The 14,854-nt window shown below is 46.6% G+C and overlaps 3 protein-coding genes across 5 annotated transcripts in view; all 3 read left to right on the forward strand.

Annotated features, from left to right (window-relative positions):
* Positions 1–8,108, forward strand: nr2c1 (nuclear receptor subfamily 2, group C, member 1). Of its 3 annotated transcripts, none has more exons than XM_023812678.2 (14): positions 1–144; positions 1,517–1,645; positions 1,739–1,972; positions 2,955–3,036; positions 3,239–3,418; positions 3,537–3,684; positions 3,785–3,881; positions 4,704–4,888; positions 5,006–5,159; positions 5,274–5,395; positions 6,124–6,263; positions 6,502–6,738; positions 6,957–7,062; positions 7,237–8,108. In XM_023812678.2, the coding sequence occupies exons 2-14, from the start codon at positions 1,574–1,576 to the stop codon at positions 7,412–7,414; spliced, it is 1,935 nt and encodes a 644-aa protein (XP_023668446.1). In that variant the 5' UTR covers positions 1–144; positions 1,517–1,573; the 3' UTR covers positions 7,415–8,108. The 3 variants fall into 3 exon arrangements, with proteins under 3 accessions (XP_023668446.1, XP_023668448.1, XP_023668447.1); XM_023812680.2 differs by having other exon boundaries at positions 2–144; positions 6,601–6,738; XM_023812679.2 differs by lacking the exon at positions 1–144 and adding an exon at positions 151–237.
* A 397-nt stretch (positions 8,109–8,505) lies between these two features.
* Positions 8,506–10,380, forward strand: ndufa12 (NADH:ubiquinone oxidoreductase subunit A12). The gene is made up of 4 exons (XM_023812683.2): positions 8,506–8,655; positions 9,014–9,096; positions 9,227–9,314; positions 10,100–10,380. Exons 1-4 carry the CDS (start codon positions 8,567–8,569, stop codon positions 10,278–10,280), a joined length of 441 nt encoding a protein of 146 aa, XP_023668451.1. The 5' UTR covers positions 8,506–8,566; the 3' UTR covers positions 10,281–10,380.
* A 1,412-nt stretch (positions 10,381–11,792) lies between these two features.
* tmcc3 (transmembrane and coiled-coil domain family 3) overlaps positions 11,793–14,854 on the forward strand; it is a 36,688-nt gene continuing 33,626 nt past the window's right edge. Inside the window, exons 1-2 of the mRNA XM_023812682.2 lie at positions 11,793–12,657; positions 13,135–13,641. Of these exons, the coding sequence (XP_023668450.1) occupies positions 13,597–13,641 (45 nt within the window). The 5' untranslated portion in view covers positions 11,793–12,657; positions 13,135–13,596. The remainder of the gene's footprint in view (positions 12,658–13,134; positions 13,642–14,854) is intronic.

The raw sequence follows: 14,854 nt of genomic DNA on the forward strand, positions 1-14,854 counted from the left end.
CGCATGCGCGGTGCGACGGGCTTTGCGGAAAGGGGTCACGAACTCTGACCCTCCCCGGAGCAGCTGCGAACAGCAGAAACACAACTTTAAATTTTAAAAATAATAAAATCGAACACCGTCGGAGGTTGAAAATAGCGCGCACGGGTAAGTCTTCCTCTCGTCCTTTTTTTGCACCGACGATACTGGTCGGCTGAGCACGAGTCGTGGCGCGCGCCGAGAGGAAGCGCCAAATAAGAGGTAAAAGTGCAGCTGCCATGGTCGGTTAGCTTTTAGCTTAGCACGGCGGGACGCGACGCCTGCTACGGCGGCCAAAACCGCCAGAACCAAGGCTCACTGTCGACCCACTTACAATCTCACACCGTATGTCGTGTTTAAAAATCATATTTAAAACACGACATGGCGGCTGCGTTCCCTGCATTAGTGCGGCAGCGAGGCGGCCAGAATAGCTACCTCACTCGGTGGCCATTTTTAGCCAGTTTGTTCACACTTCAGACTGTTTTTTTATAAGCCATTAAAAATAAGTTAATAACGAAACCGTACTGCTGTGTGCGTTTGTCCCGCGTTAAGCTGCTTGTAACCACGCCGAGGCGTTTCATACTTTAAAGCAGTCTTAGCGTCCTTTCTCCAGGGATGGTAGCGAGATCCCGCCTGGATGGAGCGCACCGACCCCCGGCACGGCAGCCTGCTTTAACCCCGCAGTGCTGACCTTTCACCCACAGGGAAAATACTTTTATCTTCCGTATCGGATTTAAGCTCTAGCACGGCCGGCTATGCTGTAGTTCATTTAGCTAATTTGTGTTTGCAATTTTAAGCCGTTTATAGATCGTACCTGAGAAACCGGCTAACTGCTAACTGATAGGATACTCACATGGAGATTTCTGTGAATCTCGCATGCTTGTCACGCTGTTTTGTTTATTATCCATTAGCTAAGTTAACAGGCCGGGCACTGCGATTACTAGACCATTTCCGAATTTGGTGTAGGAAGAAACCCAGTAGGGAGAGATAAGAAAAACACTATTTGCCCACATCCTCCGTCACCCTATAAAAGTTTAAGCGTAGAGCATGGTTTGCCTGCACTTATCCAAAGCAAATCGATAGTTATCAGTCTGGTTTGCTTTATCCCGGCTATAATATATACCGGTGTTGCTACATTAACGATTAAAGGAGGATCGAAATAATTGTAGCATGATACACCAGAACACTGACCGAATCATCTTTATTAGCAATTCCAGATGGGGTGACATTTTGTGAAATTTGTCTTCTGGACCAGTATTAAATATGACGTAAAAGCACCCCTCCCTCTCCCAAAATGAGATGTCTTTATGTATTTCACAAGAACATGATTTCCCACCCCTGCTATACAGTATCCATGTATACGTCACAGAATAGATCCCATAACAGTTTCTTATAAAGTTCTTGAAGATCTCCATTACTTCATTGTGGTTTGTTGTATCATTGGTGGTTTGTACCAACCTGACAGGGTTACACTTTTTTGACAACTGGTCATCTTCTTTAGGTCTGTGTACTCCATGGGTTTTAGCACTCAGGTTCATTGGTAGGACACCGCATCAGAATGGAAGGACAAACCCAGAGGATACAGCTGGTCTCAGCCGACGGGGGCGTGGCGCTTGGGCATCGCATACAGGTGACGCTGCACCATCCCATGCTGTTATTCCGAATGTACAGCATCTGTGTGTGACAGCAGTAGAATATAAAGTTTCTTATTTTTCCCCTCCAGATCGTGACTGACCAGCAGACGGGGCAGAAGATCCAGATCGTCACAGCGTATGACCAGGCGCCGGCTGGCAAGCAGCAGTTCATCCTGGCCAATGCGGACTATTCCACGGCGGGCAAAGTGATCCTGACCAAGCAGGAACAGACCCCCAGCAAGGTCATCCTGGCCACACCAGACAGCACGGCCGTCAACCAGCTGCTGTTTGCCTCCCCTGAGCTGGCGGGACAGCAGATCCAAGTACGCCACCTGTCAGCCCGTATCCAGAAACCCCCTTTCCTTCCTTTATTTGAAAACCTAAGGCTGATTTGCACTTCTGCGTCAAGCCTACGCTGTGACCTACGCAAGTGGCTTATGCCGTTGTAAGCGTTTATACTTGTGTGCTGGTGTGTCAGTTTCGCGCAGCAATTACACCGTCAAAGCACTAAGTGATGCATAGTTTAGGATGTCGCATTTATTGTCTTCCCACCCTGTGATATATTCAGTTGTTGAAAAAACACATTTAAGAAAGTATCCATTTACCGAGTCCTGGTTATATTTGCACTGCTCCAAACTTCCTGTAGACAAATTTGGAAAAATGTCAAGCGACTACAAAGTCACTTTTTTACACTATACCTAACCTGCTCGAAGCAGGTTTATATGCAGGATTTCTGTTTAAAACAGGTGTAAGTCCCACCCCTTTCACCAAAAAGCCGATGTTGTTAGGATGGGCGATAGCACTGATTTTCATTTCAGTCCAATACAACTTAACAGAAATAGAATGTTTTTATCCCGATACTAATATTCAGTGCTGGTCCCTTTACAGCCTTGCTGTCGAAGTTTTCCAAGCCGGGCTGCTATTATCAAAAGACGGCTCTTAGTTTGCATCTTTACGTTGCGATTCTGACACTTCCCCTTTAATGCAAACACGGGCAGGCCAACCCCAAGTCAATTTACCAAGCTGATTAACAGTGATGCAGGAATTAGGAATTAAAAGCAAATTAAGTTGGGGTATATAGTACACCCCATTGGTCAAGTTGTCTGAGGGCACTTGGGTAAACTGTTCTTCAGGTTTCTGACTCCAAACATACTGGCCCATTTGCAAGGCTCAGATAATGATAATGTTGCCATAGCCCACAGTATCATCGATGTCTGTTTACTGTGTTTTCACTCTGCCACGGCGCCTTTGTCCTTCCATTCATGTGAATCCGACAGTCATGCCAAGTCTTGTTTTCGGCTGCAGTTTGTCACAGACGGTAGCCTGGACCAGTCGGCAGCCAAACCCGTGGTGGAGTACTGTGTGGTGTGTGGAGACAAGGCTTCAGGTGAGCGGTGTGCAGGTTCAGAAAGCGTGAGGGCGCTTCCAGGGACACAGCACAGCGAACATGCTGAAGTTGTTTAGCTCATTATTTATCAGATATGCCATAGTGGTCAAACAAAAGCCCAGGGCTGGTTGCTTATCTCGTGCACTGCTGGTGGGCTGAGCTTGCAGGCCGAGGCCATATCTAACCCCCCTCCAAAACGCAGGGCGGCACTACGGCGCGGTGAGCTGTGAGGGCTGCAAAGGCTTCTTTAAGCGCAGCATCAGGAAGAACCTGGTGTACACGTGTCGGGGCTCTGGGGAATGCGTCATCAACAAGCACCACCGCAACCGCTGCCAGTACTGCAGACTGCAGCGCTGCATGGCCTTTGGAATGAAGCAGGACTGTAAGCCACCGCCGCCCACCACCTCTCCCCCCCCCCCCCCCCCCCCCCCCCCCCCCCCCCTCCAGCTTGATCCCACCGCCTGCAAGCGTCACAAGCTTCATCTCTGTCCCCCCCCCAGCCGTGCAGTGCGAGCGGAAGCCAGTGGAGGTGTCCCGGGAGAAATCCGTCAACTGCGCGGCCTCCACGGAGAAAATCTACATCCGCAAGAACCTCTGCAGCCCCCTGGCGGCCACGCCCACCTTCGTGACGGAGAAGGAGACGGCCAGGTACATAGCAAGCCGCCGGACGCAGGAGCCTTTCAGGCTCAGTGTTGGTCCCTCCTTTCTGTGCAGTGGGGGGGTCTTTCGCTGATGCTGTTCTCTGTAGGTCTACGAGTCTGCTGGAGTCGGGCATGTTGTTGAACATCCAGCAGCCTTTCTCCAAGCTGGAGAATGCCATCATGGTTCCAGTGTCCCCCGAAAAGGTACGGCTCGTGTGTTCTCCACACCACGTTCCGTGTTCAGACGGCGCTCGTCTTTCACACAGCGCTTGGTGAAAATATCCTCACGTAGTTCCGCCAAATCTTTCACCTGGAGCACTACAGAGTTAGTGTTCATGGTCAGGCTGCTATAGCCAAACCATTGGTCACTCGTGCCAATGCCACGTAGTTTCAGTGGTGCCACCAGTGCAAACCTTGGGCTGTGGACAATGGGAAGTGTATGGTTCTCAGATGAGTCCACCTTCACTGTCTTTCTCACATCTGGGAGAGTTTCGGTGTGGAGAAGCCCCAAGGAGGTTTACCACCCGGACTGTGGTGGTTTGGGCTGCAGTGTCATGGCATTCCCTAGGCCCCACTACATGTTCTAGATGGGCGTGTTATTCCAGTAGTTCAAACGCTGTACACTGAAGCTGGTGTCGTGCATCGGCACGATAATGCACCAAAACACACAGCAAGGCTGGTGACAGGGGTTTGATGGGCATGAAAGTGATGTTGAACATCTCTCATGGCCTGCACTCGCCAGATTGGAATATTATTGGGGTGTTTTGGAGGAGCAAGTCAGGAAACGTTTTCCTCCAGGAATGGCTCATGATCCCTCTGGCCACCGCAGGACTTGGATCTGTCATTCCCAAGACAAACGGATGCTGTGTCGGCTGCAAAAGGAAGGCCTGACGCCATACTAACAAATTATGGTTGTCTAAAACCAGGTGTTTCAGTTTTTATTGTGAAACTTTCTTCAGGTTTCCGTCCAGCCGCCGAGCGCATCTGCTGTGCAGCCTGAATCTGACCGCATTCTCTTCCCACCAGGGTGACCCCTGTCAGGGTGACCTCAGCACTCTGGCCAACGTGGTGACGTCGCTCGCCCACTTGAACAAGGCGAGGGAGATGACGGACTGCAGCGTCGACCTGTCGGGGATGGAGACGCTGAGTAACGGCGACGGGTCCATAGCGGAGATTCCGTCGGAGGAACAGAATACGAGCGACATCACACGGTATGGATTTGGTGTCTCTGCATTGACGGTCAAATGCGGCTGCTGCATTTCCAGCGGCGTTCGTGCCTTGCCGACGCTTCGTACCAGCATGTCACCTCGCCCGCCTTTTGCCCGCAGAGCGTTCGACACACTAGCCAAGGCACTAAACCCTGCAGAGAGCGCCTCTGGTGAGGCCATGGAGGCCAGCATGCGCCTGGTGTCGGGTGACCAGTCGGGCGGCATCGTGGAGCTGGAGGGGCCGCTGCTCTGCGAAAGCCACGTGCCCTTTAAGGTGAGCGCGTTCGCCAGCGGTAGCCGACGTCCAGCCCTGGCTTCGACATGGCGGAGGTTGATCCTGGATCAGTGGGCTAAGCTCATCCGGCCTCCCCTGCATTTCTGCCTGCAGCTGATGATGCCTTTGCCCATGCCAGAGTATCTCAACGTGAACTACATCTGCGAGTCGGCCTCTCGCCTGCTCTTCCTGTCTATGCACTGGGCTCGCTCCATACCTGCCTTCCAGGCCCTGGGGTGAGTTCCTCCTCCCCTTCTCCCATATCATCGCTTACACTCTTCCACAGTTTCCCACTCCTGCTCATATGTGATCATGTTTTCCTGCACCTTTTTTCAGAGCTTCCCATCCTGGAGGTTTTCTCTTGGCCGAAATACTTTAAACGTTAAAGATGTGGGACAGAAAATTGAGTTTGTAGAGCCTGAAATGCAAAATTACCCATTGATCCGTCTTCCTGCCTCGTACTTAATACAGGGTCATGGGAAAGTTTTTAAAACACTTAAAGAGCATCTTTGCTAAATTAAGGTTGTTGCTTTCAAAGTCTACGTTGAGCCTAGAGTCTCCCCGTCTTTGATTTATTTTTTTTTTCTTTCAGAAGCATAATTAATGTCTTATGGAAATGGGACGCTGGCAGTGTGGCTCTCTTCCTTGTTTCCCTAAGGCAGAGTTCTGTTTCAAGTTGTGTGAACCCTTTGTGATGCAGCCAAACACCCACAAATCCTTTTGCTTTTAATTCAGGGACAGAACTACTTTCCCAAGTTAAAGTATCGTGTGAATTTTTGGTCTGATTTGCATCACATCTTGTCTGCACACGATAGAAGGAAATTTCCCATGAAGAAATTTTAATTTTATGCCTTGGTGGGGAGGGGGGTAGAGGGGAAATTTTATGTCTGCTTTTAGCGAAGGTGCATTGCCCTGTTGCCTGCCAACTGTTTTATATTGCCCCCTCCCCCCACCTGTCCCCCAGGCAAGAGAGCAACATCAGCCTGATGAAGGCGTGCTGGAACGAGCTGTTCGCCCTCGGCATGGCACAGTGCTCCCATGTGATGAACGTGGCCACCATCTTGGCTGCTATCATCAGCCACTTACAGAGCGGCCTGCAGGAAGGTAAGGCGAAGGGGTGTATAACTTCACAGGACAAAAATCCCTCTAAGGGGGACGAATTTAAGAGTGTGAAATGTCACCTTTAAGATTTAGCTAGCACCTTTGAGTAATGGTTCTGTAATTTATAGCTTTTATAAACACACACAAAAGCCTCAGACTTTTTCTTAGAATCTATATTCTGTACCTAACAAGATTCTTTATATTTAGTAATTTTGTTACATGCTGTCTTCCTACGTAATAGTCCATAGTACAAAGCAGAGGCCTGTTACCTGTAACGCTGAGCATGTGGTTGGTGTCAAGCTCACCCAGCATGCTAATGAAGCTGAACACACCTCCCCAGAAAAGCTCTCTGCAGAACGAGTAAAGCTGGTGATGGAGCACATTTGGAGGATGCAGGAGTTCTGCAACAGCATGTCCAAGCTGTCCCTCGACGCGTACGAGTATGCCTACCTCAAAGCCATCGTCCTCTTCAGCCCTGGTGAGGGATTGTCTATTTGGGTCAAGAAAATTTAATAATATATCCAGAAAATTGTCAGAAAATTGGCATAATATCTAGCAACCGTTGTCTACAATGTAGCTGTTTCCTTCTTGTGAGGAAACAGCCACGGTGTGGCGGCCCAGAAATTAAAGGGATGTTTAAAGGCGACTTGATTTCACTCATGCAGAGCGTGGCTTGTGGTCTCGCTTTTTCTCCAGATCATCCTGGCATCGACAACACCCTGCAGATCCAGAGGTTCCAGGAGAAGGCCTACATGGAGCTGCAGGATTACGTTGCCCAGATGTATCCTGAGGACACCTACCGGTGAGGGTCCCATGTGTTGCTTAGGTGGCTGGTGTGTCACTGTCTAGTTTAGGGTCATATTTGAGGCTGCTTTTGGGGGTTGGATGGGGGCAGCGTAGTGATGATGGTCTGGTGTGGGGCTGTATTGAGACCCCCTAGCTGACTCCCACCTGTTCCCCGCTGCCTCCCTCCCAGCCTGTCGAAGCTTCTGCTCCGACTCCCCGCACTGCGGCTGATGAGCGGCGCCATCACAGAGGAGCTATTCTTTGCCGGCCTCATCGGCAACGTGCAGATCGACAGCATCATTCCCTACATCCTCAAGATGGAGTCCACCGACTACAACAGCCAGGGAGTCACCGCCGTCATCCAGTAAACCACGGAGCTAATGTACCGCTGGGGTGCCTCAGGAGTGGCACCGAAAACGCGTCTCCACTTCGCAGTGTGTCCAGGCAGCGCAGTGGGCTGTAGCTTGTATGAAATTGGCACCTCCCTGTTGTCTTTTGGGGGGGGAGACTGACCTCCGCTTGAAGAGCGAGTTCGCTTTCGTAAAGGTCCCAGGTAGGGACATGGACTCAGACACCGAAGGCTACCAGCTCAGGTGCAAGGAGGAGGAGGTCCCAGAGGTGGCGCCCTTGAGCAAGATACATTGCTCCAGTAAAAAGATCCTGATTTGTAAATGGGTTAAATAATATTAAAAAGTCACTATGGGGGGAAAAAAACTGTCAGTTAAGCAACTATAAAATTGCGAGTCTCTTGTTAGTTCCCTGAGACTTTTTTTTTTTTTTTGTCCGTCCTGTGTGACTGAATCATGGTTATGTGAACAACATTCAGTTTATTTTTTGAGACAATTCCCCAGTGTACTCCCCCTCTACCACTCCTTTCCAAGACTTTCTACTTTGTATAGAAACGATAGGGATAGAAATTATGACCTTATTTCTAATAATTTATCCTGTCTTTGAACAATAATGCTCATGCTGCAACTTGCTCTGCTTGTACACGGACCCAAAGCCCTATGTACTGTGTGTATATATAAATATGTATATAAAATAAACTATGAAGGACCATAACGGGTCGCACTCATTTGTGGTCTTTCATGAACGGTCAGTGGTCTCGCCATAAATGCCAGCTGCAGTTAATATAGGCATTACTAATACCTTGTTCTCTTTGGCATGTCTCTTTAAAACAAACTAATGTTTGTTCAAATGAAGAACAAATATATGCAAGTCAAATCTGAATACATATTGTTTCTTACCCTATTTTGAATCGGTGCTAAAGACAAAACCAGTAAAAAGTTATACAAAAGTACATAAGTCAAATACAATTATGTATTAAGATCATTAAGGCATGCACGATGTATTATTTCCATAGGTGTTAGATAATCGGAAATGATTGCTGTTCGACAGCACAGTTTTTTTTTTTTTGTACCGTAGTCGCCGTAGGAACGAATATTTAGCAGAACGCTGCTGTGTCGCTGGTATCCGCGGCGGAATTTCGGTGTTACTCTCGGTTGCGCTTCCGCCTGAAGATGGCGGAGTATGTTCAAGTCTTTCGCAGGGCTTTGGGCCAGTTAGGGGGTCACGGAGGGATTCGCGGTCTCCTTCTTCAGTTATTTAGGTGAACAGTTTATGACTTTGCTTTTTGGTCCTGGTGAAAATCTCCGCTTGTTTATGATTCAGAATATCATAGTTGATTGACCTCATATGTGACCTCTGCTTCAAGAACGGATCGTTTCTTGTTGATTCGAATTATTTTTAATTCTGTTATTCTACTCTTTATCCAGCAGACTAATTAGCATGTTTAAGTATGCTTTTTAGTGAGAGTAAAATACTATTTAAGGGAGCATTGAATGGATAGGCCAACGTTTCTTATCTATATTCGCAGCTAGCATAGTAGCCTAGTTGTTTTTTTTTCTTTTCAATTCGTTGTCATTCATGCACTGTTTCAATAATATGACATTGTACTTTTTCTCCAGAGTAAATGATCTCAAAACGGGAGCATTGATTGGTGTTGACAAATATGGAAACAAGTACTACGAAGATAAGCGTAACTTCTTCGGTAAGACTTAAGTTTATTTGTAAGTTAATTATTGATTATCATGTCTACCATAAGGGAACTTAATACATTCTTTTACTGAATATGAGGTTTCTTCCTAAACTGAACTGTGCTCCTCCTTAATACGTCTCAGGTCGCCACCGATGGGTCATTTACACGCTGGAAATGAACGGAAAGCGTACCGTGTGGGAAGTAGACGGCAGTATGGTGCCAGCTGAGTGGTAAGCTTTCTGCACTGGTGTATGTCATACTGCTGAAACAATTGAATAAATAGTACTAAATGCTTTTTAACTATTTGTCGCTCTATTTTTCAGGGCTGTAGAGCTCCTGTAGAACCTTTTCCATTACTCATATTTTGAATGCACATTTGCGTTTAGCTTCTTACCTAAGCAGAGTGGTGGCTCTAAGGCTTGGGATTTGTGCTGGTAACTCCGTTGGGCCCTTGAGCAAGGCCTTTAACCTGCAGTTGCTTCATCTTGGGTATGATGTTAATCTACATCCAGCCCTGCAAGCAGGTCTTCCACCTTACAGGGAAATTTTAGGCATTGGTGGCAGGACTGACGCAGTTAGTCCAGGTTCGATCCCAGCCAAGAATCATTTGAGAAATACAAACTGGCTTCTATTCTGTCTGCAGGGCTGAATAAGTGGCTTCCTCTCGGCGCGGTAGAGCTGTGCTTTCGGTCCTCTGGGTGCTTATGGAACTGTGGATAGCCTCGAGCGAATGCTTCTATGCTTGGAATGTGTTGCATCACCAGCAACCCGCAATAGAGAAAACAGGAGGGTCTCTGACATCTCTGTGCTTTAATTGTTAGTACCCTTAACAGCTGTGCAGGATGTAACCAGGCACACTAGTGTGGTGGTACTGTGCTCTGTGTCCTTGACATTTCATGGCTTCCACCTGTTGGATATCGTGACAGTTGCGGAGAGACCCGAAGTCCTTCTCTCAGCCAGTCAGTACCGTGGAACTTCACCATGATGAGTTCTGTGCTTGTGGCGTCCCCTGCAGGCACCGCTGGCTTCACTGCATGACAGAGGATCCACCCACCACCCACCCCCCGGTGCCCCGGAAATTCATAGCAGAGACCCACAAGTTCAACTTGAGCGCCACGTCCGATCAGTACGTCCCTTACTCCACCACGCGGAAGAAGATCCACGAGTGGGTGCCCCCAAAGGCTAGCTCTGTGTAACCGGAGCTGACCTGAGCCACCGTGACTCTCCTTATGGAAGTTTCTGTAAATTATGATTCTTACCTCTATACCTACTTCAAATAATAAAATGGTAAATGTGCACTGCTTGTGGAAGTGTTTGCTATAGGGAAGAGCTCTGCTGTGCTGTGTCAGTGGCAAAGGGGAATCTTTCGGTGTGTTTTTCCTGCCAAGGAAAAATAATAAATGGTCTTTTAAAAGGTATGTTTTACAGATACCTTTAAAATTGAAAGTTAAATCTGAGACGTTACTAATAGTTTTCTCTGACTTCATAGACATTTATGGAAGTTCAGATCTGTATCAGGGCTGAGTCAGGTCTATCGGGGCGTTCCATTCTTGTGCATCATTTAGCTCTGTGACACGGCCAAAGCCACGTGACCTTAAGTAGGCTTGTTAGTCTGAGGGCTCTTCATCAGTATGTGGTATTTCACACATGGTTGATGGCTGTGTCCACTGACTAAGTGATGATTTTGATGTGATCTCTCAGGCCAGCAGTCCCTCCAGAAGCACCTCAAACAGAACACATGACAGTGTGTAAGAGGTGGATTTAATTTGTCTTCGATAAGTTGGAAGGGTTTCGTGTTTCTTTCAAATCCTCTTCATTATCTGATTAGCTGTGTTATAAGACTTTTTAAATGAATTTAAGGGAGACTACTGTGAGAATGTAGTGATCATATATCGGCAGGTATTTCCAGGTGTTTTAGGCTATGAAGTGTCTGCAGTCGTGACCCTTGAAATTTGTGTCAGTGTACCGTACTGTCCTTCCACTAGAGGGCACCATTAACCTGGATTATTAACGGTAAACGACAGAACGATCTTCCTACACTGAAAGACAGATTGGATTCATAGCGCAGATCCGTCCGGAACCTTCTTAAGCATTTGACGTAGAAAGCGGTGTGTGTTAATGGCAGCTGAATAATGTGTTGCGTGGGTATGTGGAACTTGGAATATATTAAAGAATTCATTAATATGAATATCATTAATATGCATTTCAAGATTCATATTAATAAACGCTTCTTTGTTAGACAACAATGCCAGTTCTAACAAGATACTTTCCATTAAACATGGAAAAATTAAGGTTCTACAAAGCATGACTGGTACCCATTTGTCTTTATGGTACTACACGCAAAGGAAAAGGCTGCTGTAGTGCTTCCGAACTGTAAACGCCTTCTCGGTGAATAAATCCATTTGTCTGCTTTATACGGTCAATTCCAGTTTTTAGCATTTTAGTTCCCATATTTTAACTGGTTGATAGTTTAACTAGAATGTGTTCCACTCGCTTTATTTGACTGGATTTGAGGAGACGTAGGCTGACACCGTGGCTGGGCCTCCCGGTACCGGTGTTTATGTGGGTGTAAGCGCCACTGACTTTTATGGTATAGTCTCTCTGGAGGGCTAATAAATAATTCATGTGAACGGCAACAGCACGCATTTACCACAGTGCTGTGAATGCAGTAGGGGGGGGGGGTTAATGTAAAGTTTGGGACAGAAGCGCAGCCATCAGCCCCGAACTTTGGTTGTTATTAAAGGGCCGCTGCAATAATGGCATAATAAAAAAGGTAAAAAATATATCGCCCAAAAAAAACCTACATTTGGTGACATATGAAGCAATGCTTAGCAAGAACGCACTTTTTTGCTGTTATTGCTATTGAGAATTTTATTTCTATCCATGCCACTGCTGCTTACAGGAAAAAAATACAGTGAGTGAGAAATAGACAGGAATTCCCCTATCCCAGACAACATAGATATGTACATATAGCTTATCTACAGCGCACACCACCCGAGACGAAGTGGAATTGGTGCTGGCTGCCGACGTGTGTATTATTGTTTTAATAGTCACTAAGTAAACATTGCAGCAATGAGTTGATTAAATGATTTAAAGTTAGGCTACTCCCTGTGTTTTATTAACGTAGAAAGAACGTAGATTGTCTTCAGTTCGGTAAAATGAAACTTTGCTGATTGGTCGCTACAGGAAGTGCGTTAAGCACCGGAGGCAGTGTAATTACGGGGTAATTTAAACGCTCAGAATCTGTGGTCGAAATCTGACAGATATAAAAAACACAATGGACAATGCTAACAAGTAAGAAGGCAGTGAAGGCACTTGCCTTGTTTAGTATAAAATATATCCATCTCCATTGCAGTCTTTTTTTTTGGGGGGGGGGGGGGGGTTATCTGCAGAAAAGTGCAGAAAAGCCAGGCCTATGTCCCAGATCTGCATGTTGTTTTTTCATCATCCAGCCTGGCAATATATTTGTTTTTTTTTCTTCTAAACCGACGAAGTTCTGCGATATGTCTACAAAGCGGCCGGTGCGGAACATGGTTGTGCTGAGACGCCAAATGGCCTAATCTTCATGTCGAGGTATTTGATGAGCTTTGTACTCGTATGACATGACCGTGACGTTGCTTTATTTTCTGTGAAAGAATTTGGCAAATAATCCTAATAAAATCTATTGATAATGGTTTTCATTAGGCTACATTATATACGTAACAGCTGTAATAGATATATTCTGTTCTACTTTTACTAACATTTAATAATGTTAGTTCTCTAAATTATACAATTTCCGAAGTAAATCCTATTTTCACATCTAAACCTGTTTTATTTGCGTTCACTTTGCAGACTGTTAACGTTCTCGTTTCCTGTCGAGCTTGGCAGTGCAACAACAGGGTAGAAAATCAAACATTTACAACTATTACAATTACTCCTCAGTTATTACACGGAGGGTGCGGCGCTGGCCCCAAAACCCGCTGACAGTCATCATGAGGAATTAACACGCAGCGATTACGATAATCGAGAGCACACTTTGACCTCGGCTGGTCTCTTATCTGGGGTCTGCAGGTTAGTCCCCCGTAAGGGACGGCTCACGCCCCGCAGAGGGAGCCCAAAGGGAGGAGCGCACCGCCGGCCACGCCGCCAGCTTGCACCGTCAGGTGCCTCTGCAACTCTCTTCTGCAATAGCTGCCTTTCGCTTCCTCTCGGGGGAATGCGCTCCCATAAGGAGCTAAAGGGTACACCTTCAGCTGGAATATCTGAATATTTCCAGGTATATTTCACAGCTAGATCACGCCCGTTCCACGCCCAAATAACAGCCCAGTGACTTGACCTGACTTGTTCTTCTGGTCCGGTTATTTTGTGCCGTACTCTGCCGCCGTAGTGCTACCAAGAGCGGCTGGAAGGGAGGGTTTTCTTCGCGATGAAGGAAAGGCTGTTTCCTTATTCTCTGCCGGGAAACATGCACAGCGAGCGGCGGCTGTAAAGTCGCCATGTGCTCCGACTTGTGAGGGAGGAAGAGGAGCGGAGATGAAGAAAAACTCGAGCGCTATCCCGCTGATCCAAGTCACCGAGGTACGACTGCTCCCAAATGCCGGCTAAACATCAGAAAACCACATTTGTCACCATATTATTCTTCTGATTTATTGTCGTTATTATGCAGTTGTACAGTTTACAATTTTAAAACCATGAATTTGCCAGTACATTTTCAGAACGATAATATACGCGCGATAACCTTTACCTTAAAACTATGTTTATTTGTCAGGTCTGGCTTATGTGAGTTTAAGCTTAAACATCCATTTAGCAGAGTTATTCAAAGCAATCCAACTCTTGGTGTCGCATAAAGATTGACAGTGGCTTGTACCGTATTGATGCCGCTCATGCATGAAATGTGATGTTTTTTGTGTAAACTAGAGGGGCTGTTTGGATGGGATTGCTTAATTCCGGGGATAATATGCTTTCTGCTTGTGTGCTTGAGTCTTTGCAAGGCAGCTTCCAGTTTTTCGTCGGTTGTGCTGTTATCTTGTATCCTGTGACATTTAGATACGTTTCTGCTGCGTCAGTGTCGCGGTCAAGCTCGTTTTCTAATCCCTGTTTGTGGGATTCAAGTTCAGTGCCACTAAAACTCCATTAAAGCTTCCAGGGCAGGTGTGTGTGTGTGTGTGTGTGTGTGTGTATGAGGGGGGGGGGGTGTTAACTACAGAATTTGTTCACTGTTTTTGACAGTTAATTTACGCATATTTCACGGCTTTTTCTAAAATGATGGTACTAGGAGTGAAGCAGAATGGGAGCTGACAGACTTAACTGACCTCCATGCGCATTTGTCTGCTTCTGGGAACAATATCCGACGGCGCCTTTACCTGCTTTACTGTTGACTGCTTTGGGATTGTATGGCTCTTCTGGGATTTATTGTTTCAGTGTTGCGTAAGATTTCTTTTTCCCCCCGAGCCAGTTTTGTTGGGTCTTACCTTTTGTGTTTGTAACCAAGACTAGATTGAATAGCGCTGATTAAAGTGCATTTGAAAATTGACGAAACAACGAAACTCGGCTAGGTTTGTCAGTGACTCGGTAATACTGCTCATTTAAGCAGAGCGATTCCAATGAGCTAAGCACTTATTTACGGATTTCCCAAAAGTGAAGTCGATCTAAACTTGAAACTTCTTCACTGTTAGCAGAATCATTTTTCTTACGCTGATGCTCGCCTGACCGGCTGCATTTCAGGTGATCATGACAGTCCTCCGGGTTCACGGTGCTTCGCGTTTTATCACATTTTTAAAATACGTTGGGT

Source organism: Paramormyrops kingsleyae, chromosome 3 (genome assembly GCF_048594095.1).
Source record: "Paramormyrops kingsleyae isolate MSU_618 chromosome 3, PKINGS_0.4, whole genome shotgun sequence".
Taxonomy (NCBI): domain Eukaryota; kingdom Metazoa; phylum Chordata; class Actinopteri; order Osteoglossiformes; family Mormyridae; genus Paramormyrops; species Paramormyrops kingsleyae.

Excerpts from the sequence above, each read along its gene's own strand:
- nr2c1 (XM_023812678.2), top strand. The coding sequence starts at position 1,574 with ATGGAAGGACAAACCCAGAGGATACAGCTGGTCTCAGCCGACGGGGGC. Across the intron at positions 3,685-3,784 it reads ACGGAGAAGGAGACGGCCAG|GTCTACGAGTCTGCTGGAGT; the intron begins GTACATAGCAAG and ends TGTTCTCTGTAG. Across the intron at positions 5,160-5,273 it reads AAAGCCACGTGCCCTTTAAG|CTGATGATGCCTTTGCCCAT; the intron begins GTGAGCGCGTTC and ends TTCTGCCTGCAG.
- ndufa12 (XM_023812683.2), top strand. The coding sequence starts at position 8,567 with ATGGCGGAGTATGTTCAAGTCTTTCGCAGGGCTTTGGGCCAGTTAGGG. Across the intron at positions 8,656-9,013 it reads CTCCTTCTTCAGTTATTTAG|AGTAAATGATCTCAAAACGG; the intron begins GTGAACAGTTTA and ends CTTTTTCTCCAG. Across the intron at positions 9,097-9,226 it reads AGATAAGCGTAACTTCTTCG|GTCGCCACCGATGGGTCATT; the intron begins GTAAGACTTAAG and ends AATACGTCTCAG.